At 42.1% G+C, this 20,991-nt stretch overlaps 1 protein-coding gene across 2 annotated transcripts in view; it reads right to left on the bottom strand.

The window, feature by feature from the left end:
- ACAD8 (acyl-CoA dehydrogenase family member 8) overlaps positions 1-20,991 on the bottom strand; it is a 599,439-nt gene that overhangs the window by 488,292 nt on the left and 90,156 nt on the right. For both annotated transcript variants that reach the window (XM_044081167.1, XM_044081168.1), the window contains exon 3: positions 7,388-7,557. In XM_044081167.1, coding sequence (XP_043937102.1) covers positions 7,388-7,557 — 170 coding nt within the window. The remainder of the gene's footprint in view (positions 1-7,387; positions 7,558-20,991) is intronic.

The raw sequence follows: 20,991 nt of genomic DNA, 5'->3' as shown, positions 1-20,991 counted from the left end.
CTATGGATGTCTAAGGAATGTAGCAGCCTTTCCCCTTTGTTTTGAGGATTGGGGTAAAAGGTAGGCAAGTGTATGGCCTGATTTAAAGCTACCCTGGATACTACCTTAGGCATAAAAGACGGGCTGGTTCGTAGGGAAACCCTGTCCTGATGGAAGATGAGAAAGGACTGCACAGCCATGAGGGCTTGTAATTCCGAGACCCTACGAGCTGAGGTAATAGCCAGAAGGAAAGCTGTTTTCCAGGACAAATATTGCAAATCTGTTGAGGCAGCTGGTTCAAAAGGAGGCAATGTTAATTTTTCCAGAATGTAATTTAGATCCCAGGCTGGGATTGGTTGTTTCCTTGGAGGTCTTATATTCTTAGCCCCTCTGAGGAACTGTCTTAAGAGTGGGTGATAGAATAAAGGTGGATCAGTGTTGTATTCTGCAGAAATGGCTGAGGCATGGATTTTAATGGAGGAGAATGAAAGTCCACTGTTCAGCAGCTCAGTTAGATACTGTAATATCTGAGGCAAATTCAGTTTTCTAGGATCCTGGTCCTTTTTCTCATTCCAAGCGCAAAACCGTTTCCATTTTGCGGAGTAAGCTTTTCTAGTAGATGGCCTTCTGGCTTCAAAATGACATCCTGTACCTCCTTGGAGAGTAGGGTCTGTTGTAGTGTTAAAGAATTTTCCATGCAGCCAGATTGAGTGTTTTCAGCTGACTGTGAAGAGTTTTGTAGCTGTGCCGAGTCAGGAGAGGCATTAGAGGTAGGGTCCAGGGAGGAGAATGTGTTGGCTCCTCAGGAGTGGGTACCAGTGTTGTCTTGGCCAGTCTGGAGCAATCAGTATCATCTTTGGTCTGTCTGCTCTTGTTTTCAAAAGCACCTTGGTCAGTAGGGGAAGAGGTGGAAAGGCGTAAACTGTCAGTGTTGCCCAACTGAAAGAAAGTGCATCCACTCTCCAGGCCTTTGGATGAAATGTCCTTGAGCAGAATTTTGTCAATTGGTGATTTTTGTGGGAGGCAAAGAGATCTATGTCTGGCCTTCCCCAGGCTTGGATTATCTTTGTAAACACTTGAGGATGCAACTTCCATTCGTGAGGGTCTGTCATATTTCTGCTTAGATTGTCTGCCAGTGTGTTTTCCATACCTGGCACGTACTGTGCTTGAAGCTCGATTTGCCATTCCAGAGCCCTGTTCCAAAGTGACATGGCCAGCCTGCACAGGGGGTATGAATGTGTTCCTCCTTGTTTGTTTATGTACCACATTACTGTGGTGTTGTCTGTTCTTATTACTAATTGCCCTGGATGCAGGAGGTACTTGAAAGCTGTAATTGCATTTATCACTGCTAGCATTTCCTTTTGATTGATGTGAAGGTGCTTTTCCTTTTGGGACCATTTGCCCTGAATGCACCTGTCTGTCATGTGTGCCCCCCAGGCATAGTCTGAGGAGTCTGTTGTGATGACTTGATTTGCTTGAGGTTTGCAGAATGGAAGACCTGCGTTTGTTTGGCATGCTTGAGCCCACCATAGAAATTCCTTTTGTAAACATGGAATTAGTGGTATTACTGTTTCCAAACTGTGGCTGTGTTGAGACCATAGGTTTTTTTTAGGTACCACTGAAGTTTCCTCATATGCAACTTTGCACATGGGATTAGAAGAATGCAAGATGCCATGAAGCCCAGAGCCTGCAGGATTTTCCTTGCAGTTAGCCTGGTATAATTTGCTAGTATCTTGAAGTACTGAGTTAGTTGCCCCTGTTTTTCTGGCGTAAGATAGGCCATCTGGGTGTTTGTGTCCAAGTTGGCACCCAGGAAAATTATTTTCTGAGATGGTGTTAGCCTGGATTTCTCTTTGTTGACTGTGTATCCCAGAGAATTCAATAACTGTGTTACATAAGCCAGATGCTCCAGAAGTATGTGTTTGCTGTCCGCTTGGATCAGGCAGTCGTCCAAATAAGGGTATATTTGTATCCCTTGAAGTCTGCAGTAGGCAATTACTGATGCCAGGCATTTTGTGAATACTCTGGGCGCAGTAGAGAAGCCAAAGGGCAATGCAGAGAATTGATAGTGGATTGAACCTGCAAGAAATCTGAGGTATCTTCTGCAGCTTTGTCTGATTGGGACATGCAGATATGCCTCCTTGAGGTCCAATGTTACCAGCCAAGACTCCTTACCCAGCATGGGAAGAAGCTGCTGTAAGGTGAGCATCTTGAATTTTGGCAGTAGAAATGTGTTTAGGATGGATAAGTCCAAAATGGGTCTCCAATCGGTTCCCTTCCTTGGTACCAGGAATAGTCTGGAATAAAAACCTTGACCTTGTTCTTGAGTAGGTACCTCTTGAATAGCTTTCATGTTCATGAGCTTTGAAATTTGTATTTGAGCCTCTGCCCTTTGATTGTGCGGCAGGTTCAGCATGCCTCTCATTTTTGGAAGAGTGTGAAAATGAAATCTGTAGCCTCTGTTTAGAATGTCCAGGATCCATTTGTCTTTTGTGACAATATGCCAATTTTCTGAAAATAATGCCAGCTTTCCTCCCAAGGGTGCTGCCACTTGAGCCTCGTTTGGCATGCAAAGGGGAAAGTCATTGGGTTTGTTTTCTGTATTGCTGTGCACGGTCTTCGCCACCTCTTGATGCTGGAGGTTGCCATTGTCTGCCTCTATATGATCCTTGAGATTGTCCTCTGCCCATTCCGCGTCTGTATCTACCTCTTTGGGGCTTGTCCGTGGCTGGAAAGGACCAGTTTTTTGTAGGCCAATTTCTGCTAAAACGTGGTGGTTGTACCTGTAGAAAAGCCTTAACAGTTTGCATAGATTTAGCTTTTTCTTCCATTTTCCTTAGTATTTCCTCAGCATTAGTACCAAATACATCCTTTTGTAAAGGAGCATCTAGTAATTTAGCTTTGGCATGATCAGGCAGGGTTTGTTCCCTAAGCCAGGCATGTCTACGAATGACTGATCCTGTAACTGCAGCTCTACTTGAGGCCTCTAGAGCATCATAACCACATTGTAAGGTGTGCTTACCCACTTGTTCTGCACTATGCATCATATCCTGCAACTCCTTCAGATCTGGTTGTTCAGGTTGTGACATTTTATTCTTTAACTGTGATAACAGAAACTGCTGATATTTAAGCATATGGAACTGACAATTTAAGGCACTCATGGCTAGAGTGGCCGAGGTATATACCTTTCTTCCCCACCTTTCTAAGGATCTAGACTCTCTTTCGGAAGGTAATGGATTCTTAGCAGTAGAGGCCTTCATTCCCTTGGGACCCTGAGAAATGGTTTCTGGGTCAGCATTATGGCTTTTGTAAAGAAAATGGTGTGAGTTAGGAACTCTGTAGTACCTATCAGGCTTGACTGGGGCTGGAGGCAGGGAATCCGGATTAAGGCAAGCCTCCGAATAAACATCAAGTATGTCCAAGACAGGAGGTATCGCTAGAGGTCTGTGCTGAGGTAGCAGAAGGAATTCCCTAAGCCTTTTCTTTGAATCTGAAAAATCCTGGCCTTCCCAATGGAAGTGTTCCCTCAAGGTATGCAAGGTTCCCCCGAATAAGAAATCCTCTGAGGGGGATACAGAAATGGACTGTTCTGCAGCAGAATCTTCAAAAGGGGAGTACAAATGCCCCTCTTCATCAGAATGTTCTGAAATAATGGAGCCCTGGTCAGAAGAGGGAGATTCTTCCTCCACTCTGGGTCTCTTGTCCGGTGGGGGTTGGGAACCCCTGATAAGAGTAATTAAATCCTCAGCCATTTTGAGCATCTGCTTTTTAGGCATGGGGCCTGTAGATGGGCCCTGTGCAACAGGCCTCTGGGAGTGCATGGCTGATTTAGACTTAAAGGCCTTGATGGAAAAGGAAGAAGAAGGTCTGAAGACACCATGGGTGGAAGTAGATCTGTCCACATTAAGAGGCTCAACACTCACAGTGGCTTCGGTAGCTGTAGTCAGGGTGTGGGCCGAGGAACCTGCGGTCTCAGTTACAGAGGACACCACCAGAGAAGTGTCGTCGGTAGTCAGGGGCTGCGTAGGCACCTCACTGAGAACCGGACCACGTGTAGCCGGTTTTGGCGTGGTGTCGGTGGAGACTGTGGGCCTCGTGTGTCGGTCTTTGTCCTTGCATTTTTTGGACAAAACAGTAGTCTGAGTCTCCGACGACATTGTACAGTTAAAAGTTTTACCAAAAAAGTGCTGGGCGAACTCCGCCCGATGCTTAATAGTGCGTTTATTAAAGGTAGCACAAAAGCGACAGCATGAGACGTTGTGGTCTGGGCCTAAACAAGGAAAATAGAGGGAATGGAAATCCTTATGCGGTATTTGCTTCCCACAAGAAATACAATTGTTAACTTTGTCTGACATCGGTCTGAGGCAAGAAAAGTTTCCCCAACAGGGTACTTAGCTTTAAAGAAGACTTCGGTTTCCAAATTTTCGTAATTTCAGGAGCTGGCCGACCGACACTTGCGAACTGCTTCTGCTTCAGGCACCGCCCAGCAAAAAAGACTTAAGAAAATGGTGTCGGCTGTGTCTTATATACCCCTGTCGCACTGACGTCAGGGAAGAAGGCGACAACAACCAACGCCGGACCTAGACTTTGGAATTCGGCCGACCGAGGACCCGCCTGACGGCAGAGAACCCATCTAATGACTGCAGCTGTATGCACGATGAACATTTGGAATTGCCTAGACATGGTAAGGCCTTGCTGTGTCGAATCACGGTGGCTGCCAAAAAACAATTACTAGAAAATGGAAATCAAAATCTAAACAAACTATATTTCAAGTAGTGAATACAGTAACAGAGATAAAACAACTGAACTAAGATCTTTAGAAAAAGGTAGGAGCAAACTACACAGGGAAAAATGGGAATTGTGGGAACAATACATACATGGGATCAATGAGGTTTAAAAGAAGGCAGGACTTAAATGAGCTATGTGATGTTTAACTAAATAGGATTGGGTAAATTATAAGTGATGTATAACATTTGCAACCATTAGTGTGTCAGTATGGTTTGTGATGTAAAATGCTTGCAACTAGGATTGTCTCGGTGTGGTTTGTTTTCATTTATAGAAATGTCCGATTGCTTATGTCATAAGTGATGGTTTAATAAAGATAGTTTCTTGTTTAAAAAAAAGGAGCAAGAATTGAATAATTTATGTAACATTGCTTAGGTTATACGATATATGGCAATATATGTAAAGTATAAGGTTTGTTAATGTTAATTTGTTAATACAGTTTGATTACTTTTGTTTGTATAAATGTAAATTTGTCTGTGTCACAAGTGATAATTCAATAAAGGTGTTAACAAAAAGAGTAATTGGTTACCCTGGTAAGAGTTTTAAAGTAGCTGGATGGTGGCAGTGAATCTTACTTAAAAGTCTGGGTCGAGGTGGCATAGCTAGTAAATCTGTGCCAGCCTTTACCAGGTCTGTGTGTGTGTGTGTCTGTCTGTTACTTGAAACAGGGACACAAAGCCTTGGTTTCTGCAAAGAGAAAGGTGAAATCTTTTTTGGGGCCTAGAGAGGAAGTCTAGCCCCAGGTCTGGAATGTGTTCCCTGTGTGCTCTTAATAGAAAGTGTGCTTGGTGCAGAGAGCTGCAATCAGAAAATGCTGTGTGCATCCATTTTTGTTCCAAGTGAACGCCACACTGGTGTTAGTGGAGAGGATTGAGGCTCCTTGATTACTGGCCCAGAGGATGGACATCACATCTCCAAACAAACAAAAAGGAAAACCACCTTACACTAAAGATTATAACATATAGATAAATACAGTGTGTATATATAGATTTTATATATAAGAAGCCAGTGAACAGTAGTAAGAGACACCAGGAAATAATGAAGATGACAATGCATAAAATAAACTACAAGACTAAAGTGCTTCTAAATTCATCAGCTTTTCTTTTACACTGTGCAGTAATGTGCAGTAAACCAGCCCATGACACACAAAGAAGGACTGTGGTGCTAAAGGGGCCAAAGGTGATTCAATAACCCTCTTTTCAGATGTTCTTAGCTGTAAGTAGACACTTGTACATCACCACTCTTTCTCACATATAGAAAGTATTAAAAATATGACATTATTAAATGTAAAGATGCAAGTGTCTCCTGTTTGTAACCAGTTGTCAGTAGGCAACATAGGTTCATAGGTTCATACTAGGCTATCTGCCCTGGGGCAATTATTAGCCTAGCCCGATTCTGTATAGCTTACGCCACCCCTTGATTTGAGTATACTGTTCCCTTTTTAAGGTTTAGTTTACTGTGCCTCTGTCAAATAGTGACACAGGAGACATCCCTGGGACAAACCTACGATCCCCCATCCACCTATCTAGATTCTTCTTGAAGAGATTCAGTGAGGTGCTCTGCCTCACATGAACTGGAGTTCTATTCCAGAGCGAAGGGAGCCTCTGGGTTATGAACCTGTCCCTCCAGCAAGTTCTATTTATTTCTGTGCTGAGGTTCAAGTCCCTCGAGCGTGTGGCTCTAAGGGATTTAGATTTACTGAAGTGGAGCATGTCCATTAATTCTAGATTTGACATAGCTTTGAATGTCAGGCATAGAGCGCCTCGAAGTAGGCGGTATCCAACTGAGTACAGCTGGAGTTTTTTTTAACAGAGCAGCATATGGCATCTGTTTGAGACCCTTGATCCTCTTGGCGAGATACTTTTGGGGTCTTTCTAATTGCTGCAGGTGTCGGGTAAGGTACATCCCAAAAGGGGCATTGTATTCTATGATGGGCCTGATGAGGGATGAATAAAGAACACGATTACCTCTCTTGATCTAGATGTGAAACCCTTCGTGATGAGGTGGGCTATGTAGAAGGTCTTTCTAACCACTTTGGCAATGTGGTTTTCAAAGGAGAGATTGCTATCAACTTGGGTCCCCAGGTCCCTAATAACTTTCTCTGTACTTAATGGGTTTCCGCCTATGTGGTAATTTGTGGGCACAAACACATATCCTTGATTACTTATACTGCTTCAACAACACATGCTGTGAATTATCATGTCACCCCTTTTAATTGAAGGCAAATAATTTTGCATATCTATCAAAACAAATTCTGGTAGGTCTCATTATGTTTTAGGCTCCAGCACTTGTATTTGACTCTCTACAGTCAATAAGGATGTAAATTTCCTTTGCAGGAATTTTACTGGATAATCAACTACCCATCAATAACTAATTACGTGACAGACCAGCAACTTTAGGTGGAGTATTATATATGTTTTTTGCAAGGAACATGCCACCTTGTACCTCCCAAGTGATGGGACTTCTACCCCTTCCATTATATTCTCGTTCAGATCACTGGGATCCATAAAACCAATGATAATTTAAAAAGCAAACAAGACTGCCTCATTCTTTTTCAGACACAATGCGAACTTAAGAGTGAATAGCTTTTAATACATTTAAAAGATACACCCCCCTTACTTACTTGTGAATGCTAATGTACGCAGTAGTGCTCGTGCAACCTGTCGACAAAGCTTCAAAGATGATAGAAGTATCAAGTCGAGACAATCCCGATCCTCCGACATCTGGCTGCACATAGATGCCACCAAATCCCAGCTGGGCAGCTTTCCTCATGGTTTCCACTGGGAAAATTTCCTTTAACACAGATCAACAATTTAGATGACAAAAATTCAATTTCTCCAAACCTTTTTTCCCTGTACAGTATTTTAGAGATCAAACATGCCTGAGATATCAGACAGCGGATGTTCAGTGTTTTTATAATGTACTCAATGAAGAAGCAACACAGTTCTGTAACTATCATGCAATGAATCATTGAATTTCCTATCCCTGTACAAGCTTCTAAGACTACCCCATTTACTGACTAACTGTTCATACCTCTGGCACTCGCCAAGAAATGAACTGGGTACTGGGTTTACACAACTGCAAAGTACCTGGGCAACCAAAATCATGGCTAACCTATCTACTATGCCTTTGGACCAGCTAGATTTTAACATTAACTTGAAACTACTGCTTGGAAAAAGCACCCAATGAGAAAGTATTACATCAGAAAACATTCTGTATAAATGAGCAACTCTCACATGCAAAGAGTGCATCCTTGGAGTATATCCAGTCCCTTAGTTACAGTATCATCAACCATCTCAGGGATGCAGCACATCCTGATCCTAAGCTTAATGGTTACTTGCTGGCTATGTCTGTTAAAACATCATCATAGATACAAGGCTACCAATTTACGGTGTGGATTTATGAGGAAAATAATGAGTTTATTTATACAAAATGCACTGGGTCAAGGCTGAAAAGGGTCAGCTGACCTGCCCAGCAACCTGATTCACAAATGGCAAATAAATATATTTATGATACAAACTGTAGTCAATCCACCTCACCATCTAATTTAGGTCAATAGCAAATATAAACTGCTACCTACTGTCAGCTATCAAAGCTTCACTTTATATAAAAATGACAAATCCAACCCAGTTCAGACTTGCCAAAAGCAGGTCCAGTCAACTTATTTTGAAGAGGTCAACCAAGTTAAGTTACTGAAGCAGTGGATGAAGGCAAAACAGTGCAAACCACATACCTAGACCTCGCTAAAGCATTTAACACCATCCTAGACTCCGCTATTGTAGATAAACTCTTCAAACTAAATGTCAGTATTGCTCATCGAATAGCAAACTCTCACACAAACAGAAACCAGGAAGTTATGGTGGGTGGCTCCATCTCCTCCTAAAGACCTGTCACTAGTGGTGTACCCCAGAGGTAATGTCCTTGGCCAAAGCTAATATTAACAGTGTCCTGGTGAAGTTTGCAGATGACTAAACTTGGTGCCACCATAAACTCCCAGTGGACACCAAGATCTCCCAAAAGGGCCTGTTCCAAACAAAAATTTGATGTCAAAACCATGGACTACACTAAATGCCAAGAAGGAAATAATTGTATCCTTTGGCTGGCAAGCATAAATCCCATTGTAACAATCACATTGAAAACAAACACCTTAAAAACTGATCCTGTAGTTGTGAATCTGGGAACCATGGTCAACAATGAACTATACTTGGATCACCACATAGGTTAGTACTAGGCCGACGCCATTTTCATTGTGCAATCTGTACCTATAGATACTGTGTCCAGTTCCTGGGATGCAATTGTTTTACTGTATTAATGACTCATTAGGTTCATAGGTAAATACTAGGCTAGTTGCCATCACAGGCCATTTTAAGCTTAGTCAATTCCCCTTTTTTTTTTTTGCGCTTGAATTAACCTATCCCATTTGGCTAGAGACTGGCCTTATTCATCCCATGGTTGCTAATCACATATTAAAGGGATCACACCATAGATAACATGGGGGGCCGTGTATGAGATAAAGCATTCAGGAAATGTCTCTATCCATTACGAGTACAGGTGAAAATCCTTGGGAATAATTTCCCATCCACAGATTAAGTTGTGCTTAAATATGGACAGGGATGAACTTTGTTTTATGTGGACTGACCGTCTGTTGCAGAGCAGTAGTATCCTCTGAAACACACAATCCCCACCTTAAAACCATTCTGTTAAAGTTTAAACCCTAGACAGAGTATTTCTGATGCCATTTGATTTTCTGACGTGCAGTAAACACATCAGTAATGGGTCGAAGGATGCTTTGTGTGCCAGACACAGGTCACCTCTTAGAAATCTGTAGGACACAGAGTACAGTGACAGGGCTTTGAGTCAGTCCATGTAGGACATGTTGTTCAAGTCTTGTATCCTTTTAGTAAGGTATCTCCACTGGTGTTCCAATTGTTGCATGCATCTGGCTAGATGCATGCCAAAGGGCGTTATATCAATTATTGCCCTAATGAAGGCAGAGTAAAGAGGGGGCAATAACAACCCTAGATCTAGACACAACCCCTTTGTTTATAAGATATGCAATATAGAAGGGCTTTCTTACAACAATGGACACGTTGGTCAAATGTTAGGTCACTATTTGCATAAGTTCCTAAATTCCAAACAACTGGGTCATCTCTTAGGGATGTGTAGTTAATGTGGTAGTTCCCTGTGTGAAGAAACGGAAAACAAGGTCATCTGTGTCAGCATGTCTGGCAAGGGATTTGTGCATGCTTTCAGATTAACTTGCATTGTATGCCAGCATGTCCATTTCTCATATGTAAATAAGTTTTTTAAATGTTGATCATTTCCCCTGTTTAAACAGGATGCATAAAGAATCTGTCAGTGTTCTGATGCACTTCTAATTGCACATGTTTGTGCGGAACATTCTAAAGTACTGTGGAGAATCATCTGAACAGTAGATGATATAATTAAAATGCTCCTGGTTACTAAGTGATTATTTAAACAACTGACTTGACTGGAAAAAACTTTCAAACAGTTGACTGTTATTTTTTAAATAAGACAGTTGAGACTGTTAAGCTGTGCAGTTAGAAGTACTGAGCAGTTTTGTAAATTACTGAGCAGTTTGTGAAGTGTTGCAGTCAGTGGATACCCACAAAAGGGAACTCACCAAAAACTGTAAGCATGCCTTTGACTTGCTATTGTGTGTTAAATTAGATCAGAGACAATCTCTACTTAGAGTAAGTTTAGTTATTCAGATAGAGTTTTTCTAGAATAATGGACTACTATCCTACAGTTTAATTTTACATTGCTGGTCACTTATTAGCTTTGTATGCTAAAGGCTGGACAACTTTTTTTTTTAGTTTTGTGGATGATTATTTTGATTGTTTTAGGTGAGCAACTTACTCTCAGAACAGTTCTGTCAATTTTTGTGTGTTTGTTTGGAATTCTGGTGTTTATTGAAAGCTATTGATTTACATTTTTGTAATCATTTTAATTATTATTAAATGTTTTTCATTACTTCACATTGTGGCTGGCAATCTGTGTTTTTCGTTAAGAGATTAGTGTGTGTTTATACCAGTTTGATAATCCCCAGGTCCCCTCGAAAGCCTGGCTGCTCTACTTATAGCTATTTATTTATTTTGATATTTAATTTTTATAACCGGACACCCCTTTAGAAGAGCATGGAGATAATCTGATTGGTGGCAGCACTACTGTGTTATTTTGGGGAAGGGACACAACTGGAAATCTGTGTCAGGCTTTACCAGAATTGTTTGGATATGTGAGATTTAATGTTAGAGTGCGTGTGTATCAGAGGTCTTAAACTGGGACACATTGTTCTGGAGTGCATAAATAAAAAAATACATTTGGGGTAGACAGAGGTATATTGTCCAGTCACAGGAAAACACAGTTGGGCTCTTATGGGAAAATTGTGAAATATTAACTCTGTTTAAGTGACAGCCTCACACTAGAATCAGTAGAGAGGACTGAAGCTCCTAAATTTCTGACCCTGGATGGTAAGGGATGTCACATTTTATTGTTGGCAGTTTGGTGGGTTACTGGTCAGATGTCACATTTAACAGGTGCCAGCAGTGTGGAATCTTAATTGGATTCCAGTAGCCTGTGGGTAGTCATCATTAAGGTGTGCAATCTTGACAGCCACAAGGTAAACATTCAGAATTTCAATCCACCACAGTTTTATTTCTTTTAGTTAGATGGTCAGGAAGAGCAAGCAAGGATGTCAGCAGAGGATTTCTGCAAGCTGACAAAGATCCAGTTGGCAAAGGATTGTGTAGTCAGAGGACTGGTGCATGCCACCCTGACCATGGAAGCAATAATGTCTGCCTTGGTTGCAGCCACAGCTCAGACCAACCGTTCAAAGGGTATCCAGTTTGGTGTTGGTGATGTGCAGCTTACAGAGACAATACAGTCCATATTTTCTTCAGAGGATCTCAGAATCTATCTAGAGTTAAGGAGAATGGAACTAAAGGCTGAAGAAAGGGAGGGAATGCAACTTCTGAAGGCAGTGAAAAGGGAGAAGCAGCACAGATATGAACTGGAGGCTGAGTGCCAATATGAACTGGAAACTAAATGGCTGGAGATTGGAGAGAGACTGCACTTGGAAGCCCAACGACTGGAGAAAAAACTGATATCAGAAGAGAGGCTGAGGCTTTTAGAAGCCAAGGATAAAGACAGCGCCGGCATGAAGTGGAGCTTCTTACCCTTCAAGAGGGTCATGGAGGTAATGGGGGAAGGGAATAACCAGACTCCAGAAGGTGTAAAGAGCAGTAAACTTTTTCCCCCAGTACAGGGATGGGGATGACTTTGATAGCTTTATTCATAGTTTTGAGAGTATGTAGACAATATGATGTTGACCAAGAGCTCTGGGTTCAGCTCCTGACTCCCTTACTCCATAGTAAAGCTGTTCAGGCTGTAACAAAGTTAAATGATGTAGATTGTTTTAAACTACACTCAACACCTGAAGTTTACAGAAAAAAAAGTTTTGTGAACATAGACGCAAGGCAGATGAAAGTGTACGTGACCATATTGCTGACTTAAGTACTTGCTTTCACAGATGGGTAAGTGGGTGTCAGGTCACCACTTTAGAGGGACTGGCAGACCTTTTGCTGAAGGAACAAGCCCTTATAACTTTGCCTGATGACATGAGTCTGGTTAGCAGACCGTAAATGCAACTCTGCAGAGGAGTTGGGGAGAAAAAGGGGATCTCTACTTGGCAAGCAAAGAATCACTTACCAAGAAAGGATACCCAGTGCTGTACATGGACATAAGAGAACCCATGGAGGGTAGTCTAAACCAATCCGAAGGAATCCACCAATAATGGGGGAAACTACTAATCCAAGTGCATAGTTAGGGATTAGATGTTTCAAGTATAACCAGAGGGGACACATAGCAGAAAACTGTCCATCAAGGCAAGGTGAGAAACCAAAGTTGAGGGAGCCAGTAAGTATGGATGACAAACTGCCAGAGGTAAGTTGTTTAGAAACAACTGGAGTGCCAAATTATCACCAAAAATTTATATCCTATCTTAGTAAATGGTAAACAGTAACTGGTCTTCAGTAAAAAGCAAGCAAGTAGGTGTGTTTGAAAATATTCCTGCAGGTGTCCTGATAGGGAATGACTTTGATGATGTAGTACCTTGTGTATAAGCAGTGACACGCAGTCAGGCTTGGAGAAAGGCATGTAGGTCTGCTAGTGTGGGAGAGACCAAGAAATATGTCATACCTAAAGCTGGGACTGGCGTGGTGGCCGTTTCAGAGAAGGTGCTATCTAGTAACTGTAAGTTGGAATGTGAGCTACAGCTGATGGTGGGTACAGGTACAGACATTCCCTTGGAGACAGTGACTGTGAGGACGGAGAAGAGTGGTGGTACCCAGAGGGACAGCAAGACACAGCTGTCAGAAGTTGGCTTCCTGCGGAAGGGGAGCTTGTGTTTGAGAATATTCTTGCAGATGTCCTGATAGGGAATGACTGGTGATGCAGTGCCTTGTGAGCATGCAGCAACACACAGTCAGGCTGGGAGACGAGCATGTAGGTCTGGTAGTCTGAGAGAACCAAACAGATTTCATAGATTTCGGGCCTCTACTGAAAAGGGACATGTATCCAGCTAGACCAGCCCGGTCAACAAATGTAAAATAATAAATTAATTAATTAATGAATAAATAAATAAATAAATAATAAATTGTTATATATTGTTAACTGTGTATTACTGTTCATGCTTGGAGCTTTTCTCCCCGGGCCTCTACTGAAAATGGACATAAATCCAGTTAGACTAGCCCGGTCAACAAATGTAAAATAAATAAATAAACTTCATGTCAGACCTGCTGACTTGTCTGAGGAAGTGTTGTGGGGTGAAACATCTAAAGACCACCCCCTACTATCCCCAGACTAACAGTCTTGTGGACAGGTTAAACTCTACACTGAAGACTACGCTATGGGTATTTGCAGTCCAACATGTTAGGGAGGTCTAGGATAAAGTAAGTAGGGCAAGATTAAACATTAAACCCAGCAAGTGTCAAGTGCATAAGGCAGAGGTCGCTTACTTAGAACACAAGATTGGGAAGTGGTAAAATTAGAGCAGAACCTGTCAAGGTGGAAACTATCCAAGCATGGCCAGTTCCTGTTACTAAGAAACAAGTGAGTATTTCTAGGGACACCGGAGTACTATAGGAAATCTGTGCCAAACTACAGTACTATAGCTGCACACCTTACTGACCTGACTGGGAAGAATAAACAGGACAAGGTAATGTGGACCATAGGTTGTGAACAGGCATTCCAAAAACTGAAAGAGATTTTGGGAGGACCCTATGTGCTACCCAGCCCAGATTACAACAGAGAACTTATTGTACAGGTAGATCCCTCAATTATGGGGTGAGGCTGGGCTCAGCCAGGTTTCCTCAGAAGAACAATGCAGTGGGGTTAATCATGCCAATGCAGATGGAATGCCCAAGAGAAGAGTGGGTTAATATTCCCAGACAGACCCATTTTTTCTCAAGTGTCGCTTTTCAAGGGTCACTTGAAAATCATGCCTGAATCACAAGGGGGAAGAAATGTGAAGAAACTGAAAATACTGTCATCTGTGTTAGCATGTCTGGCAAGAGACTTGTGTATATTTTCAGATTAACTTGCAATGTATGCCAGCAGGTCTAATTGTGAAATGCAAATACGGTTTTTAAATTTTGAATATTTCCCTGTTTAAACAGAATGTTTAAAGAATCTGTCAGCATTTTGATACACTTCTAATTCCACATGTTTGTGAGGGACATTCTAAAGCACTCTGGAGAATCAGCTGAGCAATAGATGATGTCATTAGAATGTTCCTGGTGGCAAGCTGATTATTTGAACAGCTGACAGGAAAAAGAAGGTTTAAAAATAACTGTCAGCTGCTTGAAAAATAAAGACAGTTGAGACTGTTAAGCTGTGCAGTTATAAGTACTAAGCAGTTTGTAAAGAGCAGCTGTTAGTGAAGAGTGTAAACTTGCCTTTGCCTTGCTGTTGTGTTAGATTACATCAGGGATCATATTCTCTAGTTAGATTAGGAAAGGTTAGTTATTCAGATAGAGTTTTTCTAGAATGATGGACTTCTATCCTACAGTTTAATTTTACTTTTCTAGTGATTGAATTCTGGTGTTTGTTTAAAGCTACCAATTTATATTCTTGTAAATCGTTTTACTTATTATTAAATGTTTTTCATTAAATTTACATTGTGGCTGGAAATCAGTGCATTTCTTTATAGATTAGAAAGTGCTTATACCCATTTAATACTCCGCAGGTCCCCTCGAAGGCCTGGCTGCTCTGATTATAGCTATCATTTATTTTGATATAGAATTTTTATAACTGGACACCCCTTTAGAAGGGCATGAAGACACTCTGATTGGTGGCAGCATTACCATGTTATTTTGGGAAAGGGACACAGCTGGAAATCGGTGTCAGGCTTTCCCAGAACTGTCTGGAAGTGAGAGATTTAAATTTACTTTGAGTGCGAGTGTATCAGAGGTCAAACTGGGACACATTGCTCTGGAGTGTACACGAAAATACATTTGGGGTGGACAGAAGTATATAGTCCAGTCTCAAGAAAACAGAGAGTCCTCCTATTGTGCTCTTAGGGGAAAATTGTGAAATATTACTCCTGTTTAAGTGACCATCTCACACTGGAGTCAACAGTGAGGATTGAAGGTCCTTAGTTACTGACCCAGGAAAGCAATGGACGTCGCATTTTATTGTTGGCAGTCCAATGGGGTAATGGCCAGACATCACACCCTGCCACAGATGACTTCCAAAAGGATACAATAAGGCATCCAGTCGACTTTGGTACCAGTTATTTATACAAGACAAACCTTTCTACAGGATGGCTAAGTCAGTTGGGGATATAATGACTGCTCCTAGCTTGCAGTCATCTGCAAACTTAGTTAATCAGACCACTTTTGTACTGGTTTTTACTTCAAATAAGTAGATGCTAAACAGGACGGGTCCCAGCATAGAACCCTGAGGGACTCCACTGGTAAGTGGTTTCTTTGTGGAGGTAACTTCCCCCAGTTTTATTTCCTGCATCCTTATCAGTGAGACGGTTGGCAATCCAGCAGGTGATATTTGGGTTTATTCCCAGTTTATTTAGCTTTTCTACTATGCCTGAGTGGGAAATTGTGTCAAAAGCATTGACCAAGTTGAAGTATGTGGTGTGTTCCATTTTGCCTTCATCCATTGCTTTGGTGAACTATCCAAAAACATCCACCATGTTGAGAAAGTATGACCTGCCTTTGATGAAGCCAAAATGAGACGGGTCCAGTGTTTGGAGGTTCCTTATGTCCCAACTGATTAGTTCCATGGCTTCTGCATATGAAGTTGGTCAGTCTTATGGGTCTACAAATGCCTAGGTCTGTGGAAGGTCCTCTCTTATGCAGGGGAATGACTAGAGTTGTTCTCCATTCATTTGGTACAAAATCTGTATGGATGCGGAGACTGAAAGGTGGTGTTAGTGGTATAGCTAAATACTGCTTCATGCTATTTATGACGCATCTAGGAATACTGTCAGGACCCATCGATGCAAAATGTTTAGCTTTTGATAGCACTTTTAGGACTGGGTTATGTGTAACAAGATATAACTGAAATTGGTTTACAGGAAACATTGTTCACAATCAGCTCATTGCATTGAAGTGTTATACTTTTGAGATTTATGAATGAGACAGATACAGAGGATGGGGGGGGAGGGGACTTACCCCCTGCAAAAATGTGATAACTACATACAGTCGATATAAAAAGTGTACACACCCCTGTTACAATGCCAGGGTTTTGGGATATAAAAAATGAGACCACAATAAGCCATTTCAAAACTTTTCCCACCTTTAAATATGATCTATAACCTGTACAATTCAATTGAAAAACAAACAAATTTGCTACAGAAAAAAATAACAAATAAACATACAATAAGCTGGAAGTGTGAAATATTTTATTTTAATAAAGGTGGATTGTATTCTGGGTAGATTAAGGCAGGATCACAAGTGTTTTGACTGCGGAGTATTAATTTGTTCAGTTTCAAACCCTGAGCTGTTGGACATGCTCCACTTAATCCCAATCCCTCAGAGCCACACGTTCCAGGATCTAAACCTTGTTATCACAATGAACAAAACATGCTGGAGGGATAGGTTCCTGACCCAGAGATTCCCCATACTCTGAAATAGACTGCCCATACATGTCAAGCACAGCACCTCCTTGGCCCTCTTCAAAAGGAACCTTGACAACTGGATGGGAGATAGGAAATTCACCCCGGGCATCATGTCAGTCACCCTGCTAGACAGGGGTCCAGGGAAGTAAATATTGTGGGCAGAAATAGCCAGGGAATTTTTACGGCTAGGCTTGTATAGGCCCTAGGGCCGATACCCTAGTACCAACCTACGAACCTATTAGCATGTTTAATATAACCACCCGTCTTCTCCTTTGTAGTCCCAACTCCTTTATACCATTATCCACCAATTCTAAACCCCACAAAGCCATCCATCATCAGTTCTAAATAAAATACTATACAATTCCAAATATAAACCTACTTTAATCAATCTTTTCAAAAAGTCACTCTTCCATCTTCCTCTGAAGAATTTGGTGCAACATTTACCACACTTGTACTGTCACTGCCCAATTACACAACCACAGGCCAACTGCACTGGCACAGAATCTTTTCATCAGCTAAGATGCAGGTAACCAGGTTTAAAGTAGCAAGAAGGATAAAACAGAGTGGGATGATCCGTCTTACCCTCAAGGATGCAAAGGCCCACTGCCTTGGGTTCATTAGCTTCGGTACTGCCCTCTGGTGGAGACCACAGAGATGCATAACAAGTACAGCATGCTGCAAGAATAGCGCTGGCCTCCAACACTGCACATCTGAGGACAAAGGTAGCAATCAATCACTATGGCAGCTAAGGGGAGAGAGACAGTGAGATGAAGGAGGATAAAAATATCCCAAACCGTGGTAAAAAGTGCAATTATGCTTCAAGTGTCATCAAGGACATCCTCCCCTGTCAAGTATGGCCAAATGACACCTGCTCGCTCAGTGAAGAACCAACCAGCAAGCGGCAGTCACACTACACTCCAATCTCCACTAGAGGGCACTCTGCTACACTGAATACCCACACCCCCATTTCCAAGACTGACACCTGTCACTCAGTGCTCTCAATTCTCCATAACCACAACCCGTTCTTCAGTGCCTTAGCCGATAGCTGCTCAGTGATTTACCAGTGGAAGAGTCAAATGCCCTGCCAATTTGGCAGTAGACAGAAAAACTTATCTGAATTACTTTATTTAAAATATATACAAGTGGAGGTTAAGCATAAGGATAGTTAATTGTTCAAACAGTGTTCAAAATAGGAATTTTTTGAATATGCAAAATAGTTACATTTTACAATAACGCAGTCAGACAGATTTTTTTTTTTTTTTAGCAAGAAGCAGTATTAACAGTTTCAGGGGGCCCATTACTATTTTATCTAGCTTTGTGCTCAACAGGTCAGAAATTGTTTAAAAGTCCAGAACCTTCTTGTCAATAATTCAAATGCGCAGACTAAATAATACCTGCTAATGTGACAGCTACAACCTGCTTAATTCCTCTCCCACCATCAATTTACCAACCACCCCAGCTCATCCATTTTATTGCATCTCCTCTCCAACCCTTTAGCATAGCATTAACTCCGCGTTTTAAACACAAATTTCTCTCCCTACATAACTGCACATTCCTCAGTCCTACTTAATGCATTCAATCTACTACACAAACAACCTAACTGATCATTTATTTATATATCAAAATATATATTAAAATACTCACTAACTTCTCTGAGTTTCAGCTAACACATCCTACCTCCTCCCCAACTTTTTTTATTTCACCTTTGCCATTTCCTATCACAATAATCTTACCCCTGTATATTCTCACCATCAAAAATATATTAACTTCACTTGTTACACATCCCCATCTTACAGCCCTTCGCATTTACACCTGCCCATCCATTCCATTCCCCAACCTTCAGCAACTTATGTCCACACACACACACACACACACACACACACCTTAAAAACTTAAACTTCATTTCTCTTAACCTTTCCACTTGCCAAACTCTTTTTTCATATCCAGTAATACTTGTATAACCTACACTAGTCATACTACAGACTCTCATTCCTACGTCACACACACACATCATCTCATCTCTTAACCATGCCACCAGCTAAAAAACAATTCCAAAAGCTTTTACAAATTAATAACTCCCTATTGCAATGTTGGCACTCAAAATGTGAAGTGACAAAAAGCTGAAAAAGACGAAAAACCCAGAGAAAGTACAGTTGTGTACACTTACCATAAATGTAGATGTTAGAGTGTATTCACTGTAGCAGTCATCACACTTGGGTTATCTGCCTGCAGGTAGCCCTCAGTCGGCCCGAATACCAGAGTCTTTGGATTACTGCATTGGATGCTGTTGCCTCATCCATGATGTCAGGTCGTCAGGGGTATAACACATGCAGCCGACGCCATTACATCAGTTTTTCTTGCCCCAGATGTCAGGAGCCCCCAAAATAGGAAGCAATCAAATGGTGTGGAACACCTCCAGTAAAAAGTAAATACCATTTCCATAAGATATTTCCAAAAAAAAAGAGGATAGGTAGAAAGTATAGAAAGACAGGGGGCTGGAGGGAGGGTAACCAGGACTGCAACAGTGAATACACTCAAACATCTCCATTTATGGTAAAGTGTACACAACTGTACTATGTTCTTCATGCTTCACTGGTGCAGTCATCACACTTGGGTTGATTCCCAAAGCCGAGGAATGGTGGAGGTAGCCCTAGTGGAATGAAGCCTGATCCCATGTGGGGTAGGTTTTTCATGGTGTTTGTAGCAGAAATGGATGCAGTGTGCTATCCATTTAGAAATGCTTTGTTTCTAAATGGCATTGCCCTCTGCCCCTGTAGCAAAGCTGACCAGCAGCTGGTCAGATTTTCTGAAAGGTTTAGTCCTGTCAAGGTAGAACCTAACCTGTCTGTGCAAGTCCAAGGAGTGCAGGATCCTTTCCCCTTTATTCTGAGGATTAGGAAAAAAGTTGGCAAATGGATGGACTGGTTTAAAGCCACACTGGATACCACTTTGGGCATAAAAAATGGGTTAGTCCTGAGGGAAACCCTGTCAGCATGGAAGACAATGAAGGGTTCCACAGCCATAAGGGCCTGTAACTCAGACACTTCTTGCTGAAGTGATGGCTAGCAGTAAGGCTGCTTTCCAAGAGAGGAATTTTAACTCTGCTGTAGCAGCAGGCTCAAAAAGGGGGAAGCGCGAGTTTCTCTAGTACAAAGAGAAGGTTCTAGGCAGGACTGGGAGCTCTCCTTGGGGGTCTTAAATTGTTAGCTCCTCTCGGGAACAGTTTCATAAGAGGGTGAGAGAAGAGAGGTGGCTCAGTATTGTACTGAGCTGAGATGGCAGAGGCATGGATCTTAATTGATGAGAAAGACCGGCCTTTGTGGAGCAGCTCTGCTAGGTAACCTAGGGTTTGAGTCAAGGAGGGCACGGCTGTGTCCTTCCCTTGAGACTGGCTCCAAGAACAGTATCTACTCCACTTTTCTGAATAGGATTTCCTAGTAATGGGCCTCCTGGCCTCAAGGATAACATCCAGCACCTGTTTGCTGAGGGTTGCTGGTGATGTATTCAGGGAATAAGCCAGGTTGCCAGGTTCAGGGTTTGCAGATGAGGATGTAAAATCTGTCCCTCCTGCTGGGACAGCAGAGGGGGTGTGCTGTAGGTGCCAGGGTGGCACTGCTGTCAGGCTGCATAAGAGTGGGTACCAGTGTTGGCGTGGCCAGTTTGGTGCAATAAGGACCATCCTTGGCCTGTCCTGCTTGATCTCGAGGAGTACCTTTGGAAGGAGGGGCAGAGAGGGAAAGAAATAGATTGAGAGGTTTTCCCATGTGAAGGATAGGACATCCACTTTCCAAACTTGGCTGTGGGGAATTCTGGTGCAAATTTTTTTAAGGTGACAGTTTTGGGGGGATGCAAACAGGTCCACCTCTGGTGTCCCCCCCCCCCATCTGTGTATTAGGAGTTTGAATGAGTTTGGTTCAAGTTGCCACTCATGTGGGTCCATTAGATTTCTGCTTAATTTGTCTGCCAGTGAATTTTGTTTGCCTGGCAGGAATTGAGCTTGCAAGTGCATTTGGTTGCTTAAGGCTGTGTTCCACCGAGCCATGGCTAACCTGCAGAGTGGGTAGGAGTGAGTT

This window comes from Protopterus annectens, chromosome 8.part0, assembly GCF_019279795.1.
Source record: "Protopterus annectens isolate FY-2018-M chromosome 8.part0, PAN1.0, whole genome shotgun sequence".
Lineage (NCBI taxonomy): Eukaryota > Metazoa > Chordata > Ceratodontiformes > Protopteridae > Protopterus > Protopterus annectens.
Note: the sequence above shows the minus strand (reverse complement) of the source record. Positions and strands in the feature narration are given on the sequence as shown.